Source organism: Colossoma macropomum, unplaced genomic scaffold (genome assembly GCF_904425465.1).
Source record: "Colossoma macropomum unplaced genomic scaffold, Colossoma_macropomum, whole genome shotgun sequence".
NCBI lineage: Eukaryota > Metazoa > Chordata > Actinopteri > Characiformes > Serrasalmidae > Colossoma > Colossoma macropomum.
Genome location: NW_023494805.1, coordinates 3559360 through 3579345, shown reverse-complemented (window position 1 = coordinate 3579345; position 19986 = coordinate 3559360). Strand labels below are relative to the sequence as shown.

Sequence of the window (19986 nt, the reverse complement as noted above, 5' to 3'; positions counted from 1 at the left end):
GGGGGAGGGGTGGAAAAACACGACCATCTGTATCGTTATTTATAATTGCCGATAAACGAAAATAATAACGTGAGAAAAGACAGACCTTCAGCCGTGTTGAGTTGACATTGCGCAGTTTGTCCATGAGAGGGCGCTCTGAAACTTTCCTGTTGGTAACACACGTGTTTGGAACGCCACAAATCACAATAATCAGCTGAGAGGAGAACCAGTCGAGCAGGGTACTCCATAACGGAGATCACGTGTGTTCATGGTAAAGCGATAAATGCCATGTGAAATATGTTACTTAAACAATAATAAAATATCCTCGTCACTTCGCCTCTTAGGCAGCATTTATGTCAGCCCTGCCTGCTTTTCCTGTAGTGATGTGAAAGCCGGTACCGTCAGGCAAACAACAGAATTAGCCTTCGTTTAACATCACGGTAGCTGAGTGGTGAAGGCTGAGCTGTTGACAAACTAGGTTGTAGATTTATTTATGAAACACTGAGTGTGTTTACATGCACTCAATAATCCGATAACTGCAGAAAATCAGGTTTTGTCGGTAATCCAATCACACACTTCAGTAATCAGATAATGGGGAAACCCTGGGTCTACATGAGTCAGACAGTAATCAGATTTCTGCTTTGCAACCAGCCAATAAACTCACAGAAGACGACGTGACGTAAACAGCTTTTTTTTTTTTTTAAACATCGCACCATTTTACCTGAAAACATGAACAAACATCATCTAGAAGACGAAGAATATTTAAATCCTTCATTTCAAGGATGTATTTGGTTTCAGTGTCGCTCCAAAAGTGCTTTGCTGCGTCTCGCAGTGACGCTGCTCGCTTCTTTCCGGTACTGCCGTCTGTTTTCACACATGCTCAGACTGAGAAATCCGAAAGAAATCAGAGTAAGAGTTCACAGCACTGAGAAATCTGATTACTGGGCTAAAATCCAGCCTCTTTACCAGATTTCTTAATCGGATTTCCGGATCGGAGTATGGCGTTTACGTGACCATTTGAATAATCGGATAACTGCAGAAATCTGATTATAATTGGATTACTGAGTGCACATAAACACACTCAATGTGGCAGTTCTAGTGAGTTAAAAATCAGCAGTCTTATCTTTTCTCTCGTCACTTATAAAAATTCTCTGGCAACATCACTTACAGCAGCTTATAACCCTGTTCATTGCTAAATTAGCTTACCCACAATGCTGGCCAATGCTGTGTTTATCAGTGAATGAAAACAAAGGTTAAACTACAGTGTTTAACTTACTCTGCCTATATATAGTGATAGTAAACATATCTGTGACTCTCACGTCAGTAGTTGCAGTCAGTGCACTGGAAATGATTAAACCAGAGGGCCCACGTAAATAAACATGAGCTGAACAAGTATCTAACATGGCTCAGTAGCCAAACAAAGCTATCTAGCCTCTCTTTCAAATGTGTGTGTGTGTGTGTGTGTGTGTGTGTGTTGTAATGGCACTATTTTGTTAGAGCACAAAGCACATTTATATGCTGCGAGACGTTATTCACATCTCTAAAAGGAGTTCCGGTTAGTTGTGAGTAGTACACCATGTTTTTGTGCTCCCACATGTAATCCAGTTCATCTTTAGTATAACTTTTTTTTTCTTTTTATATATTTGACTCTTAGCAAAACTTTCATATACTCATTTATCAAAACTAATATATTCTGTTGTACTTTTGTACTATTTTTGACAATAAAAAGTTTATTTTTAAACTGCATTTTGTCATGTTTATCTTGATAAGGACTCAGATAACCACGCGTAACAAATGTCAGGGAAAAATCTTCGTTTATGTATTTCTGAATTCAAAAAAATATCGGCTAAAATATCAGATATATTAGATTAAATCCTCAAAATACAGAAATCGGCCTTAAAAATCATATATCGGCCGGTCTCTCGTAAGTAGGATTGTTTGGTTCTAATAACTGGGTTCCAAAAAATGATGGGAAGAGATAAAATCGATTCCACATAACTTACATTTATGGCATTTGGCAGACGCTCCTATCCAGAGACTTACGGTTTGATCATTTTACACAGGTAGGTGAAGGTAGTGTTGGGAGTCTTGCCCAAGGGCTCTTATTGGTATAGTGTAGGGTGGTTACCCAGATGGGGGATTGAACCCCAGTCTACAGTGTAGAAGGTAGAGGTGTTACCCACTACACTACATTATACCAACCACGTATTAACTTTCTCAGTTCCAAAAATCCAGACAGCCCCTTTCCCACATGCCCTTTTATACGGGAATTAAACAGTTTAAATAGGAAGAAGTTAAGTGTGGAAACAAGCTGTAAGACTGACGCCGAAATTTGGTAAAATTCCTGGGAAATGACTGGAACGGCGAGTGAACAGAAGCCGATATGTCACCCGCAAAACAATGACATTTTGATCACAACCAGCAAAGGTTACAACCAGCGCTTTTGTTTTCAGCGCTGCAGTTTCAGGTTTCATGACTGAAAAATGTCCAAATATACAGGATTCGAGTAGAATATCACACAAGAGAATCAGCAAACGAGGCCTGAGGTGAAAATCGGCTCAGATCTCTTTACAGTGGTGATAAAAGGAACCAGGGGTCACCATGACTACAACACAAATATAGACATTTTATTTACTATATAAACCCAGCAGGAAACCTACCACCCAGCCACCTTTATCTGAATCCCCCTCTCATGTTCTTCTTTTCTTTATCTTTTACATGCTTTCTTCTTTCCTACATTTCCTTCTTTCTGTTCAAGCACAAAACATGTCTAAACACAAGTTCATTAAACTGGGAAAGTACCTAAAACAAACTCTTTGGGCTTTTTAGTACTTTCCCTGCTCTTTGGTTATTGTTTTATATTTTGTACCCTAATACTCACTATATTTGGTCTAATGTGCATAAAATAAAACCTGCCTCCTGGGTTTTATATGTAATGATGATGGAAAATAGTGGAAAAACTGAAATATTAAGGGACTATTTTGCCTCAAAACACCTTGCATGTATCCCTCCACCATGAATGGATTTCAAAAATATATTTTTTAGACCAAAATCTTTTAAAAACTATCATAAAACAGTGTCTCAGACATCAGGCAGTGAATTCATAACCATTTCCTGTAGTAACTTTCTGTGAGGGAGCTTTTAGGGGTGGACGTCTGGTTCCTATCACCACCACTGTGAACAGTTCTGACTGGGCAATATGACATTCATCATTATTGTGATACACCACATTACGATACGTCATAATAAGCTTTTCTGAAAATAGTGGATCAGTACCATAAGAAACACCTCCCAGCTGTATGTCTGATTAAAGAGAGAGCATAATTAGTTCTGTTTAATTAGATTATGTGCAGTGCAGTGTGTGAAATGAAGATAAATCTCTGTATTTATTCGTTTTTAATTGGATTTTTTAAAACGTGGCACAATGTTGTCTCTTCCAAGCATATTTGGACTTGTATACTACAGTGTTTTTCCAAATCGCCCACCTCTACATGGCAAGCATGACTTTGTTCACATCTTAACCATTTATCTATGTGGAGATTTGCTTTTTTGGTCATTCTGATTAAAACGCTGATACGAAGATGTGCAAAGGTGCATCGTTCTCTCAAAAAAGGAGCCCAGATTTCTGTATATCTAATCCACGGTTATACACCAGCATAACGAGACACAGCCTCTAAAAGGCGGCTGGTTTGCTACACGTGCCTCACAGATAAACGTGGTAATAGTTTTACTGCACATACCTGCTGTTATCACTGCGTAAATCCTTCTACAACCACAAAGAGCTGTATAAAGTTCTGAGCATGTGCACTGAAGCCACAGAGAAATCACGCCCAGTGGACTCATTTCATTCATAAACCTTCAACCGCAACAAGCAGCAAGAATGCCTTCATTGCATGAGCATATTTTACATTCAAATGCAGCTTCTTTACACACTTACACGAGCTAAACCACCAGATTTGAAGGGATCATCGCGAGAAAAATCTATTTTACACCATTTTCACCCAAATGTAGTCGATCAGCCAAGTCATGTCTGCTGTCTGAGGTTTCTTCTTAAGTTTTGCACTGGAGCTATGAGGCTAATATGGCTAACAAGTACTGGAAGTTTTAGTTATACAGCAATTAGCATCGTACTAACTTGCCTTAAAGTGCATCAGGTTGTCCAGTAATCTCTAATACACTCCAAGCTCTACTGTAAAAAAATCTAGGCGTCTCCCTTTTGATACACGTGTGCAACATCAATAGAACTGCATTCTTTGCGTAACATCACAAAACTACGCAATATTCTAGCCCTAAACGATGCGGAAAAGCTGGTGCATGTCTTTCTAACCTCCAGGCTGGACTATTGCAACACCACTTTGGCTGGATGCTCCAAAACGTTACTAAATAAGCTCCATCTGGTCCAGAATGCAGCTGCTAGTCGTTACAAGGACCAAAAAGTCTGATCATGTATCCCCAATCCTGTCATCATTACACTGGCTACCTGTTAAATTCGGTGTAGAGTATAAGATCCTTCTCTTAACGTACAAATCGTTAAACGGCCCCACAGTATCGTAGTGAATTAATTCAGTCATATGAACCCACACGTACGATCACAAAACAACGGCCTGCTGACGGTTCCTAGAATCAGAAAAACCACAGCAGGGGGTCGAGCTTTTTCCCACACAGCAGAAACTTCATATCTTTTTGTCTTAACAGGTCAAGATAAGATTTGTCATAAACTCATATCGGAAAAGCAAATCTGATCTTATCTTACAGCATCTTTTCTTATCTCAAATTAAGAATTCTTAACCCACTCGATCAAAGTCGACAATCAAATGTCACATCGATTACCTAGCAACCAAACATACAAGCACAGCTGAAACATAAACACGTTATCAAAATAATCAAGCTAGTTAGCCAGGTAGCTAACATTAGCTACCGTTACTGATGTGCAAAAAGGTAGAATAAAACTAAAGCGTGATAAACTGAGAGTTAAGAATATTATGTCAGCGCTTCGTGCTGTCTATCAGAGCGTCGCCGTCTCCAGTTTCAGTCTCCATTTCCCAAATGCTTTAGCTGAGCGCGCTAACATTACTCTTCCTAATAAACAGACACACGTTCAGCTCTGTCTCCTTATTATTCCAGCCATTTTTCCACCATCACTGTAATATTTCATCTGACGAGTTTTCATCAGCATTAACACACAAAGGTAATAAGAGGGACAGTGGAGACTGAGGGTTTGGAAATCGTCTGGGTTTTTTAAAAACACTGTTAAAAAAACACAGTCAAAGCACCATTTTCAGTGTAGATAAACGTAGCATCATTATGCTGGTTATAGTGTACTTTGCTACCTGTCACTGCATAAAACGATAGAAACAGACAGTTAAAACAGAAGTTAAGACGCTCTGGGGTTTATCTTAAAGTTAGGACAGAATTTAGGAAATCTTGTCTAGTTAGGATGTTTCTGTAATACTGTTTTCTTATCTGGGGTTAGGATGAGACTAAGAACTTAAGAACTGTTGTTCTGTATTATACAACAGTTAGTTCCAACCATGCAAGCTGATTGGTCGAGAGGCGTTCTAACCATGCTGTTATTTCGCCATAACATCACAGGTTTTTCACAAACACTATCACTCCGCTGAGACGCTGTTGCTAAGCGACGACTTTGACAGCTGGAGGAGACGCTCAAGCCATTTGAACGTTTTTACCTCTTACTTTGCCACAAACAGAAAACGGACACTTTAAAGATCACGTTTGACCGACAGCCGATTTGGTCAGACTCGAAGATGAGACGACACTAAATTCCCAAACTGTCATCACCACTGAGCAGCTTTTAAGTCGGCAGCTGTGACAGAAGAACAGCTGAACAACCTGGAATCAGCCAGAAATGAACCCAACACCATTCGCCAAACTAAATGGGCTGTAAGATGCTTTACAGACTGGCTGGAACAAAACAACATTAATACTGATCTGGCAAAAACTGACAAAACTGAGCTGAACTTGATATTGCGGCAGTTTTATGGCTCAGTCTGTCCTTCAAAAGGCGAGGCTCACAGCAGACTGAGCAGTGAGTGGGCGGAGCTCGTTACTCTGACGTAGCAACAAGCTGCTTGTTAAGGAACTATAATTTGGTGAAGGAACTGCGAACATTAAAACATATTAAACGCCGCGTTCACGGCCCAGTTTATTAATTTATTACTGTATTTATTTAACTGTTGTATAAAAGCAGTAGAACACTCGAGGAGTGTGTTATCGCCAATAACATCACGGCTGTGATGATCTACGGCGACCAAATCACAGCCGTGATGTTATTTCGCAACAACACACTCCCTCTTGGGTTCTATTGCTTAAATAGCTTCTGTCCTCAATTCAGTCCTGACTGAAGTTGTCATGGTGACTAAACAGATAAGATTTCCGACTTAATCTGAAATCTGTAATATGGCCCCTGCTCAGCAGTTCACGGCTGCTTGGCAACAACAGCGTACACTAAAGGAGCTACATTTCAAACACTTAGAACGTACATATTTAACGCTGTTACCATTTTATAAAAGCAGTAAAAAAGTCAAAACCATGTTACAGTTTACCTCTTATGTTCGTCGCGCCTGAGAACACAACAATAGAAACTAGTGGCTTATTGCCTTATCATGCAACAGCCCATAAACTCGCTGACCTTAAGGTTTTCATCCTAATTCATTCTGTTGGTCTTTTTTTCAGCAGTGAGTCTTAATGGGACCATTAAGAAACCATCAAATGCATCTGTTCAACACCACCAGGCACCAAGAGATCCTAACAGTTTCTTTGATTTTTTTCAGCAGGGTGGTCACCTGCCAAACCAGCATATCGCTGTTGTGGTCCATTGCTGGTCAGCACTAATAATTTTTTAGGCTGACCAGCAACAAAACCAGCATATTTTGAACGTTGGTACGCTGATCAACCAGTATGACCATGCTGGGTGACCAGCATAAACCAGCATCAGACCAGCACTACAACAGCACAAACACGCTTAGACCAGCAGGGAGGAGAGTTGCTACACTCTTAAAGAAGATGAGTCTTCAAGGGTTCTTCAGTAAAGACAATGGTTCTGTTTAGAACCTTTCATGCTTAAATGATTCGTTGCATGGCGAAATGGTTCTTCACATTGGTAGAGAATGTGCTGTGTATGGTTCTATATAGAATCATTTTGAAAATGGTTCTAAATTGTGCTAAAAAGGGTTCTGCTGTTGTACCAGTGTCAAGCAACAGAACCCTCTTGGTGCTAAACAGAACCTTTTTGAAAACGGTTCTATATAGCACAAAAGGGGTTCTGCTATTGTACGAATGTCAAGCTTGTAACAGCAGCAGAACCCTCTTGGTACTAAACAGAACCTATGAAAATAATGTGTGTGTGAGTGTGTTTGTGTGTGTACAACAAAACAACAAGCTTGTAACAATAGCAGAACCATCTTAGTGCTAAACAGAACCTTTTGGAAAATGGTTCTACAAAGCACAAAAAGGGTTCTGCTATTGTACCAATGTCAAGCTTGTAACAGCAGCAGAACCCTCTTGGTGCAAAACAGAACCTTTTTGAAAATGGTTCTATATAGCACAAAAAGGGTTCTGCTGTTGTATCAATGTCAAGATTGTAACAACAGCAGAAACCTAAAGAGAACAAAAAAGGGTTCTGCTACTGTATCAATGTCAAGCTTGTAACAACTGCAGAACCCTCTTGGTGCTAAATAGAACCTATGAAAATAATGTGTGTGAGTGTGTGTGTTGTTTGTGTGTACAACAAAACAACAAGCCAAGCCTGTAACAGCAGCAGAAACCTCTTGGTGCTAATCAGAACCTTTTGGAAAATGGTTCTATTAACAAATATTGTTACAAGTTTGACATCATCATAATACCAAAGCCTGTTTTGATGCTATATATTCAAACTGATTCTATACACACACAACAACAACAACAACAACAACAACAACATATTCTCCATCAATCTGAAGAACCATGAAAGCGTGAAACTGTTCTATAAAGAACTCACGGTTCTACACAGACCCATTCCCTTTACTAAAGAGCCCTAAAGAGTGTGGGGCTTCAGTGATGACCCCAGACACCTGTTGCAGGTCCCACAGACCTCCACAGTGACTCACCTGGTTTGGTCTGAGAGGTTCTCCAGGCTTCAGTCTGGTCCTTCACTGTTATCTGGGCCATGTTCTCCAGGCCGAGCTGCCGCAGGTGGATGGTGGTGCTGGAGTCCTCTTCACTCGTCTCATCACCTCACCTTCTCTCTTCTTCTCCTCTCTGGGAAACGAATAAACGACAACACAGCGTCAACACAGGAGCGCCAGCGAGCCCCTTCCACTCTTTAAAGCCGGTCCCCAACCCCAGACCAGGTCCAAGAGCCGCTGCCATCAATGTTTATCTAAGTTAGCAGCTGCTTTCCGTTCACTTCACGGCTGATTACAGCTCCAACTCGCCGAGTGACGCGGACTAGGTTCAGCACAGAGACCCATCCGAGGTCCTGCTGCCTGTGTGCGGCTACAGAACCGCTCTAATTCTTCACAAACCGGGTCGGAGACCCACAGTAAACTTAGCTAACCTACCTGCTGCTCCGGTGCCGCCGCCGCCATTTTAAAACAAACTTCCCAACAATGTGTGTGTGTTAGTGAGAGAGAGAGACACACACACACACACAGAGAGCGAGAGAGAGAGAGAGCGCCTCGACCTGAGCACCTGAGGAACAATAACAACAGCAGGAGAATCAGCCCCGCTGCTCTCAGAGGGACACAGCACCTGTCTTACTCTCACACACTCACAGTTCAGTTCAGTTCACCCACACGGCGAGCCGCTTCGGCTCCTCGGAGCCCCTTCATTCATCTCAAGCTGCGCGCTAACATCAGGAAGTTCGGCATGAAGATGCTAACTCTCCTGGGAGGAAGCGCGGATGAGAGCTCTGCTCGTTTGACCCCGTACTATGTCGAAAAAGACCGGTTAGGGTTGTTTTTATTGTTATGTGTCGTTAATAATAAGTCTATAAACGCTCTGATTGCACATGTGCTTTTAGAGACGCTCAGTGTTCTTAACGTCGCTCTGTCCGCATTAGTAAAACGTTACAGTGGGCGCTGCTCCAATTCAGGAAGGAAAGCAGCCCCGACTGTCTGCTGACTTCCCCTAGTGTACAACCGCCACCTGACTTTAGCCTAGCTTCCCTAGTTTAAACACTGCCTTTAGACTAGCTCCCCTACTGTAAACACTGACTTTACTCTAGCTGCCCTACTATAAACACTGACTTTAGCCTAGCTTCCCTACTGTAAACACTGACTTTAGACTAGCTCCCCTACTGTAAACACTGACTTTAGTCTAGGTTCTCTACTGTAAACACTGACTTTAGCCTAGCTTCCCTACTGTAAACACTGACTTTAGACTAGCTCCCCTACTGTAAACACTGACTTTAGTCTAGGTTCTCTACTTTAAACACTGACTTTAGCCTAGCTTCCCTACTGTAAACACTGACTTTAGACTAGCTCCCCTACTGTAAACACTGACTTTAGCCTAGCTTCCTTACTGTAAACACTGACTTTAGTCTAGCTCCCCTACTGTAAACACTGACTTTAACCTAGCTTCCCTTCTATAAACACTGCCTTTAGACTAGCTCCCCTACTGTAAACACTGACTTTAGACTAGCTCCCTACTGTAAACACTGACTTTAGTCTAGTTCTCTACTTTAAACACTGACTTTAGACTAGCTCCCCTACTGTAAACACTGACTTTAGTCTAGGTTCTCTACTTTAAACACTGACTTTAGCCTAGCTTCCCCTACTTTAAACACTGACTTTAGCCTAGCTTCCCTTCTATAAACACTGCCTTTAGACTAGCTCCCCTACTGTAAACACTGACTTTAGCCTAGCTTCCCTACTTTAAACACTGACTTTAGTCTAGCTTCCCTACTTTAAACACTGACTTTAGTCTAGCTTCTCTACTTTAAACACTGACTTTAGCCTAGCTTCCTTACTTTAAACACTGACTTTAGCCTAGCTTCCCAACTTTAAACACTGACTTTAGTCTAGCTCCCCTAGTTTAAACACTGACTTTAGTCTAGCTCCCCTAGTTTAAACACTGACTTTAGCCTAGCTTCCCTACTTTAAACACTGACTTTAGCCTAGCTTCCCTACTGTAAACACTGACTTTAGACTAGCTCCCCTACTTTAAACACTGACTTTAGTCTAGGTTCTCTACTTTAAGCACTGACTTTAGCCTAGCTTCCCTACTTTAAACACTGCCTTTAGACTAGCTCCCCTACTGTAAACACTGACTTTAGTCTAGGTTCTCTACTTTAAACACTGACTTTAGACTAGCTCCCCTACTGTAAACACTGACTTTAGTCTAGGTTCTCTACTTTAAACACTGACTTTAGCCTAGCTTCCTTACTTTAAACACTGACTTTAGCCTAGCTTCCCTTCTTTAAACACTGACTTTAGACTAGCTCCCCTACTGTAAACACTGACTTTAACCTAGCTGCCCTACTGTAAACACTGACTTTAGTCTAGCTTCCCTAGTTTAAACACTGACTTTACCTTAGCTCCCCTACTTTAAACACTGACTTTAGTCTAGGTTCTCTACTTTAAACACTGACTTTAGCCTAGCTTCCTTACTTTAAACACTGACTTTAGCCTAGCTTCCCAACTTTAAACACTGACTTTAGTCTAGCTCCCCTAGTTTAAACACTGACTTTAGTCTAGCTCCCCTAGTTTAAACACTGACTTTAGCCTAGCTTCCCTACTTTAAACACTGACTTTAGCCTAGCTTCCCTACTGTAAACACTGACTTTAGACTAGCTCCCCTACTTTAAACACTGACTTTAGTCTAGGTTCTCTACTTTAAGCACTGACTTTAGCCTAGCTTCCCTACTTTAAACACTGCCTTTAGACTAGCTCCCCTACTGTAAACACTGACTTTAGTCTAGCTTCCCTACTGTAAACACTGACTTTACCTTAGCTCCCCTACTCTAAACACTGACTTTAGCCTAGCTGCCCTACTGTAAACACTGACTTTTGTCTAGCTCCCCTACTTTAAACACTGACTTTAGCCCAGCTTCCTTACTTTAAACACTGACTTTTGTCTAGCTCCTCTACTTTAAACACTCACTTTAGACTAGCTCCCCTACTTTAAACACTGACTTTAGTCTAGGTTCTCTACTTTAAACACTGACTTTAGCCTAGCTTCCCTACTTTAAACACTGCCTTTAGACTAGCTCCCCTACTGTAAACACTGACTTTAGTCTAGCTTCCCTACTGTAAACACTGACTTTACCTTAGCTCCCCTACTGTAAACACTGACTTTAGCCTAGCTGCCCTACTGTAAACACTGACTTTTGTCTAGCTCCCCTACTTTAAACACTGACTTTAGCCCAGCTTCCTTACTTTAAACACTGACTTTTGTCTAGCTCCTCTACTTTAAACACTGACTTTAGCCCAGCTCCCCTACTTTAAACACTGACTTTAGCCGATCTTCCTTACTTTAAACACTGACTTTAGCCTAGCTTGCCTAATTTCGATACCTGACTACCCCTAGCATTCTTACTTTAAACACTGACTTCCCCTAGATTCCTTATTTGAAACACTGACTTTCCCTAGCATTCTTACTTTAAACACTGACTTCCCCTAGATTCCTTATTTGAAACACTGACTTTCCCTAGCATTCTTACTTTAAACACTGACTTCCCCTAGCGTAGAAGTGTCAACACCTAACTTTACCTTACCATCCTTACTTTAAAGATTGAATTGCCCTAACATTCAACTGTCAACACCAGATTTTACTCTCACTTTCTTACTTTAACCACTGACGTACCCTGGCGTACAACCATCAACGCTTGACTTTATCTGAGAATTCCTTACTTTAAACACTGACTTTCCCTAGTCTGTCTAACTTCAATACCTGACTACTCCTAGCATCCTTACCTTAAACACTAATTTTCCCTAGCCCTAGCTTCCTTACCTTAAATACTGACTTTCCCTAGCCTGCCTAACTTCAACACCTGACTACCCCTAGCCTCCTTACCTTAAACACTGACTTTCCCTAGCCTGCCTAACTTCAACACCTGACTACCCCTAGCTTCCTTACCTTAATCACTGACTTTCCCTAGTGTGCCTAACTTTGATACCTGACTACCCCTAACCTCCTTACCTTAATCAGTGACTTTCCCTAGCCTGTCTACCTACGACACCCGACTACCCCTAGCTTCCTTACCTTAAACACTGACTTTCCCTAGCCTGCCTAACTTTGATACCTGACTACCCCTAGCCTCCTTACCTTAATCACTGACTTTCCCTAGCCTGTCTACCTACGACACCCGACTACCCCTAGCTTCCTTACCTTAAACACTGACTTTCCCTAGCCTGCCTAACTTTGATACCTGACTACCCCTAGCCTCCTTACCTGAAACACTGACTTTCCCTAGCTTCCCTACTTTAAACACTGCCTTTAGACTAGCTCCCCTACTGTAAACACTGACTTTACCTTAGCTCCCCTACTGTAAACACTGACTTTAGCCTAGCTGCCCTACTGTAAACACTGACTTTAGCCTAGCTCCCCTACTTTAAACACTGACTTTAGCCCAGCTCCCCTACTTTAAACACTGACTTTAGCCCAGCTTCCTTACTTTAAACACTGACTTTAGCTTAGCTTCCCTAGTTTAAACACTGATTTTAGCCCAGCTTCCCTACTGTAAACACTGACTTTAGCCTAGCTTCCCTACTTTAAACACTGACTTTAGCCTAGCTTCCTTACTGTAAACACTGACTTTAGCCTAGCTTCCTTACTTTAAACTCTGACTTTAGCCCAGCTTCCTTACTTTACACACTTACTTTAGCCGATCTTCCTTACTTTAAACACTGACTTTAGCCTAGCTTCCTTACCTTAAACACTGACTTTCCCTAGCATTCTTACTTTAAACACTGACTTCCCCTAGATTCCTTATTTGAAACACTGACTTTCCCTAGCATTCTTACTTTAAACACTGACTTCCCCTAGCGTAGAAGTGTCAACACCTAACTTTACCTTACCATCCTTACTTTAAAGATTGAATTGCCCTAACATTCAACTGTCAACACCAGACTTTACTCTCACTTTCTTACTTTAACCACTGACGTACCCTGGCGTACAACCATCAACGCTTGACTTTATCTGAGAATTCCTTACTTTAAACACTGACTTTCCCTAGTCTGTCTAACTTCAATACCTGACTACTCCTAGCATCCTTACCTTAAACACTAATTTTCCCTAGCCCTAGCTTCCTTACCTTAAATACTGACTTTCCCTAGCCTGCCTAACTTCAACACCTGACTACCCCTAGCCTCCTTACCTTAAACACTGACTTTCCCTAACCTGCCTAACTTCAACACCTGACTACCCCTAGCTTCCTTACCTTAATCACTGACTTTCCCTAGTGTGCCTAACTTTGATACCTGACTACCCCTAGCTTCCTTACCTTAATCACTGACTTTCCCTAGCCTGTCTACCTACGACACCCGACTACCCCTAGCTTCCTTACCTTAAACACTGACTTTCCCTAGCCTGCCTAACTTTGATACCTGACTACCCCTAGCTTCCTTACCTTAAACACTGACTTTCCCTAGCCTGCCTAACTTTGATACCCGACTACCCCTAGCTTCCTTACCTTAAACACTGACTTTCCCTAGCCTGCCTAACTTTGATACCTGACTACCCCTAGCCTCCTTACCTTAATCACTGACTTTCCCTAGTGTGCCTAACTTCGATACCTGACTACCCCTAGCTTCCTTACCTTAATCACTGACTTTCCCTAGCCTGTCTACCTATGACACCCGACTACCCCTAGCTTCCTTACCTTAAACACTGACTTTCTCTAGCCTGCCTAATTTCGATACCTGACTACCCCTAGCATTCTTACTTTAAACACTGACTTCCCCTAGATTCCTTATTTGAAACACTGACTTTCCCTAGCATTCTTACTTTAAACACTGACTTCCCCTAGATTCCTTATTTGAAACACTGACTTTCCCTAGCATTCTTACTTCAAACACTGACTTCCCCTAGCGTAGAAGTGTCAACACCTAACTTTACCTTACCTTAAACACTGACTTCCCCAGCCTCCTTCCCTTAAACACTGACTTTCCCTAGCTCCCCAGCCTTCTTCCCCTAAACACTGACTTTACCTTGCCTCCTCTGCATTCTTCCCTTAAACACTATCCTTTTTTCAGCACTAGACTTTCCATTAGCCCCCTTCCCTTCAACACAGACCTTCCCAGCCTCTGTACTTTAAAGGCTGAACTATTCTAGTGTCATTACCTTCAAGAGCTAACGCTTTCTAGCTTGATTACCTCCAACCCCCAAGTCTCCTCGGCTCCTTTGCTTTAAATGAAGCTGATATCCTCTGGCCTTCTTCCCAATGACAGCTGGGATAGGCTCCAGCACCCCTCTCTAAGCAGTTTAGATGGTGGGTGTGTGTGTGTGTTTCCTCTGTCCTCTCTACTTTCAACATCTACTTCCTGTCCTACAACCAAATAAAAAAAACAATGTGTCATAATGGGAAACTGTAGTTATTTGAACACTATCCTTGCCATCATACTTAATTATATGGTTTTGTGCTTCTGGACGTGGAATACGAGCTCATGTTAAACTTGAACCTCTCTGGTCTGAGTGGTGTGTATATAAAAATGTCACCATCTTGTCAGTTTTCTATCGATGGGCTTCTCTCCGGCTGAAGAGCGGTTATAGTTCTCCTCTTCACCTCCATGAAACTGTGACTGTACGGGATCCACTTCCCCAAAAACAGCTTCTATTACAGAAATGTCTGGGCAGAATGTTCCTCAATGGGCAAACCACAAACCTCAGATGATTTAACAATGACACACTGTGTGAGATCACAGGAACCTCTTTCTTGAGACCTTTGAACAAAATTAGGCCCCAGGCGAACAGTTTTGAATAGACATTCAGTACGTTGGGCCATTTATCTCCACTTACTCCGTGTCCCAGTTTGGGGCAGGCGATAAAATAGTGAGTTTAGGTCAAAAATATAGTACAGATACATGGAAGCCCAAGGAATAATACTTCTTATTTAATTACTGATATTTTTAATGTGTGGTAAGCCTACTGGTAGACTAACAGGCAAGCAAAATCCATTTTCAGTCCACAAGATGGCGCTAAGAAGTTGTTTTTTTGTTTGTTTCTGGTGAGGCCAAGGCTTCTGTCAGTGGCGCTGTTGGAAGGGATAGATAAGAATGTCAGCCAGAATGTCAAAAGTTCAAAAGTATAAAGCTTCTATGCATAAAAAGAGCCAATCGCAATAGAATTGAGTCATTCAGAGTGGTTTGGTGTGAAACGCTCTGTTCTAGAGAAACTTAGAGCCTGAATTGTTCACAGTGGTGGTGATAGGAACCAGACGTCCACCTCTAAAAGCTCCCTCACAGAAAGTTACTACATGAAATGGTTATGAATTCACTGCCTGATGACTGAGACACTGTTTTATGATAGTTTTGAGAACTTAAACTCCATTCATAGTGGAGGGATACATAACATGCAGGGTGCTGTGAGGCAAAATAGTCCCCAAAGAAAACTTATTTCAGATGTTCCACTATTTTCCATCATCAACATTCCATATAAACTCAGAAGACTCGTGTAGGTTCACTGGTGGTTCTGGATAGTAAATAAAATGTCTATATTTGAGTTGTAGTCATGGCGACCCCTGGTTCCTATCACCACCACTGTAAAGACATCTGATTGAAATTGAATTTTCCTTGCATTATAGTTTTGATATGCAGTATGTAAACACTGTTGAAGGACAATTCACTGCCCAGTCCAGACAGCCCCTTTAAAGACACTAAAGAGCAAAAACAGGCTGTCGAATTCATGAATTTATCATTTTTGTGATGTCGCAAACCATCATATATATATATATATATATATATGACCTATTTGGCCAACAGCAGTTTACATTGAAATTAGTGCCTCAGTCTGGGCTGCTTACAGAAAGAGGCACAATTCGGGGCAGCCAATCAGAACACAGTTCATTTACATATGTCCGTCTTAAAGGCGCAGTAACAAAAACAGCCTGTTTCTAAGTTCTAGGTTTCTAAGGAAAATGGTCACGTAGAAATTAAGTAGGACTGTTTTGGCACACAAAACCACACAAACGTCACAGGCAGACCTCTGAGGAGAAACCAAGTACAAGAAAAGTGTGGGACAGTTGCCCTTTAACCACTCCAACACAAGGGATTCAAGTGTGAAGCCATCTGCGACGTACATTCGATCAGGAGTTCATTATTTATCACCAACATGGGCTCATATTTTAACTCAGTACACAAGCAGATATACTCAATCCTTTATTAGAGATTTAGAAACTCAAGAATGAAACAAAATTTGGTGGAGATGTACATGGAATTAGAACAATATTTCCACTTTTTTGGGGGAGTGGGGTGGGTGGGGGTGGTGGCACTGAGGTGATGACTCAGAACAGGTGTTGGAGAGGAGACAGTGGTGGGGTAGGTACCACTGGGCTGGATGAAAGACTGTTACAGAGAAGAATGGATGGACAGGAGAGAAAATAAAACCTCAGGTGCTCAGTGCTTCCGAAACCATCCCAAGTCAACGTTAAAGCTCACTGGCGCAGCCTCGATGGCCTTTTCCCCCCTGCCGGCCACCAAGCCTTTCCTCCCACCATGCAAAACAAAGCCAAGGAACAGAAACGAGATGACAAAGTCTACTAAATCCAATCTCCCACAAAAATAAAATAACTGTGATGCAGGAACAAACTGATTAGTCTGCTTTTAAACGGATGTTTTAGTGAGGACCCACATACACTCGCACGCACACAAACCAGCGTTACTTAAAAGCAAAACAAAATAAAACACTCCTGCAGGTTTCTTACAACTTTAAAACCTTTTTTGCCGTTTAAGCAAAGCAAAACAGGGACTCGGACGCCAAATTAAAACGATATCAACCTCGATGACCTCATGCGTCATTTTTCTGATCACTGAAACCTCTTTAGTAAACGCTGTTATCATTCTTCTCAGACATCTGTTTAATGTTCTCTAGGATGAAAACAATAATAATAATAATAGTAATAACAATAATAATGCTTATTTAGACTTGTGTTATAAATACAGGTACCATCTGTGGTCAACAGTGGCTAAGTGCCAAGGGGGGGTGTTTCGAAAGGAAAGTATTAGAGAAATAAATCAGCATCTTTTGTGCCGTTTTATTAAACGAACTTCAAATATTATTCATTTATTAGAGTTTTTTAATAATAAATAACCGTCTTTGTTGGACTGAGTTAAACATATTTTTGTTATACAGCAGCCGAATTAGGCTACTGCACTGGTTCTTCCCAAAATGTAGCTGTAGTAATAATTATAGTAATAATATTAATAATAATAATAATAATTTAATAGTTCATCCACTAGCAGGCGCAACCATAAAGTTAAATGCACAGATTCTGGCAATAGAAACCCACACTACATTATTTTATCTAGTAATATTTACAGATTTAGACATAAATATCACTAGATCCATCCCTCCTTGGCCCTTAGGCTGGATTCAGGGCAGATATCAGAGCATTTTGCCAAATATGAAGACTCAAAATGGGAAATCTATACTTTTTATGAATTGAATGTAGTGTGCTGATGACTGCAGCAATGGTAGGGGTAGTTATTTGCTTTCAGACTCTCAAACTAAATGAAAACATCCCATTTTCTCACAACATTAGCATCTCATTACAAAACAAGCAAGCATACAGTCGCCAAGTTCAAATTTGATTTGATTAGTAGTCAAAAAAACCATAAACTACCAGCCAATTCAAACCTATTTTTTCAGGAATCTGTTGTTTTTTTCCCCTCTATGTGTTTTTCACATTCCAAACATGACTCAGCATTCAGATGACAATATTCACACATTAATAGGTTCACTCGAGAAAGTACACACACTAGCAAACATGAAGAAAATGAGGGACAAACAGATTATTTCAAAAACACCACACCTGAAAATATTTACCAATTTTATACGCACAGCGCTGCGCGAAAGTCAGAAACCAACCTCCGTATTTAATTTACAGGAAAAAAAGCCATCGAGTTTCCAGGATATTTCTGAGGAGATTAGATAATGTGGTAACACTTTACTTGAAGGGTGTCTACATAACGCATTCATAACATCTTACACAAGTGCTTCATAACATGTTCATGAATGTTTAAATCATCATTCATTACGCATGGATGTTTTACATGATATTAATACGGACTACTATGTCGTTTTACTGAGACATTTTCCAAAACAGAAGTTCTCAATTTATTATTTTCAGTAAAAAGCCTTATTTCCCGATAGCCAAAACAGAAATCACCTTGTTTAATACCTGTGGTCATTAAGTGCTTTGACACTAAGCCACATCGTCATACTAAGATTCAGTCGAATGACTGCTCCTAAGCATATTTAATTCATTGTCCATGTAGTAAAGTGACAAAAGATAACAAATGCTTAAGAAAAAACAGATAATTAAAAAGAAATCAAAAGTATCGGTGAAACGTGTCTGAGCATCAAAGCACTTAATGACCAAAGGGATGAAGCGAGGTCATTTTTACTTTGGCTTTCCAGAAATGAAGCATTTTACTGAAAATAACATACTTTTTCAAAGAAAAAATGAGGACTTTTATTTTGAAAACTGTATCTTAGCAGAATGACATTGTAGTCTATACTAATATAATGTAAAACGTGTACTTTATAAATGTTCATTTAAACATTCATGAACTTTATGAAGTGTTAATGTAAGATGTTATGAATGTGTTATGTAGACACCCTTACGTTATGTGTTATGTAGACAAGTGTTACTGGTAATACACTCTCCTAAGAAAGGAGAAAGTCTAAGAGAAAAAAAAACAGGAGTTTTCAAAAACTGATTAAAATCTACAGAGAAAATACCTCCTAACAACCACCTGGAAGACCTGGTAGACCCCAAAAACTGCCCCCATCAGATAAACAGCACTTAAAGCTTTCATCTCTGAGAGAGAGGAGAAAATCAAGCTGCTTCAGATCTGAAAACATCCACAGGTGTTTCTGTCCATCCTTCCACTGAGAGAAGACGACTCAGCGCTGTGGGTCTGAGGATGGGTGTGTAGCTGTCAAGAAGAACCTCACTGAGAAAAGGAGACGGACACATCAAACAAAGAGCTGAACGATGGACTGACCACCCCAGAGTCCAGACCTCAACACCACTGAATGTGTTTGATTACTTCAGAAAATCATCAACCAGCTTCTAAGACTGAACATTGGAGGTGTGTCTGCAGATTCTTTGAGGAGCTGAAAGTGAGTCTCCTGAAAAGAATATAAGCTGTAATGAAGGTAAAGAGAGACTCACTGACTCACACAGCTGAGATTAGAGTTAGCTGTTTCCTGCTTTGTTCCTGACACTGAACACTGAATAACTTACACTTAATTTTGACTGGAAATGAAATAAATGGTCTCTGACTTTTGCGCAGAACTGTACCTTTTAACATTTCAGTACATTCTTTGAACAAACTGCCAATTTCAGATCTAAATGTTTGAATTTGTAGTGTCTACATTCTTCTGCCTCTTTTCCAGCCTTTAGTCATTCACGCTACTGCTGGGGAAAAAAAGGCAGCCCACACCAAAACGTATTACTCAATTGGCAGACTGAAAGTAGACATATATATATATATATATATGTAAAAAAAAAAAAAAAAAAAGAGGGCAAAGGAAACAAAATAAAACACCTTTTTTAACAAAAAAAAACAACTGCTATCGTAGCCCGTAGCTCTTCTGGGGAAAATAAAAGAACCCTCAGCCGTCACACGTTTTACTCTTCATGGGAACAGATTCATTAAATCAGTACCGATAGAATAAACGCTGAAAAATCATGGCCACTTACTCAACGTACTCAACTGCAACTGCTACACAAGTTTGTATAGAGCACCTATAGCACCAAATGTTTTGTGCTACAGAGTTTTCAAACAAACAAAAAAAACCTTAACCATCAGGTGTCCCTGTAAATAGAGCTATAATGTTTTTTTT

The 19986-nt window shown here is 40.7% G+C and overlaps 1 protein-coding gene across 3 annotated transcripts in view; it reads right to left on the bottom strand.

The window, feature by feature from the left end:
* The window catches only part of tbc1d14 (TBC1 domain family, member 14), an 84347-nt gene extending 69520 nt beyond the window's left edge, over positions 1-14827 (bottom strand). Inside the window, exons 1-2 of one of the 3 annotated variants that reach the window (XM_036596391.1) lie at positions 14292-14827; positions 8085-8235 (exon numbers count right to left, since the gene is read on the bottom strand). In XM_036596391.1, the coding sequence (XP_036452284.1) occupies positions 8085-8145 (61 nt within the window). In that variant the 5' untranslated portion in view covers positions 8146-8235; positions 14292-14827. The other 2 variants (XM_036596390.1, XM_036596389.1) reach the window with 2 other exon arrangements.
* Between the last annotated feature and the right edge of the window lie 5159 nt (positions 14828-19986).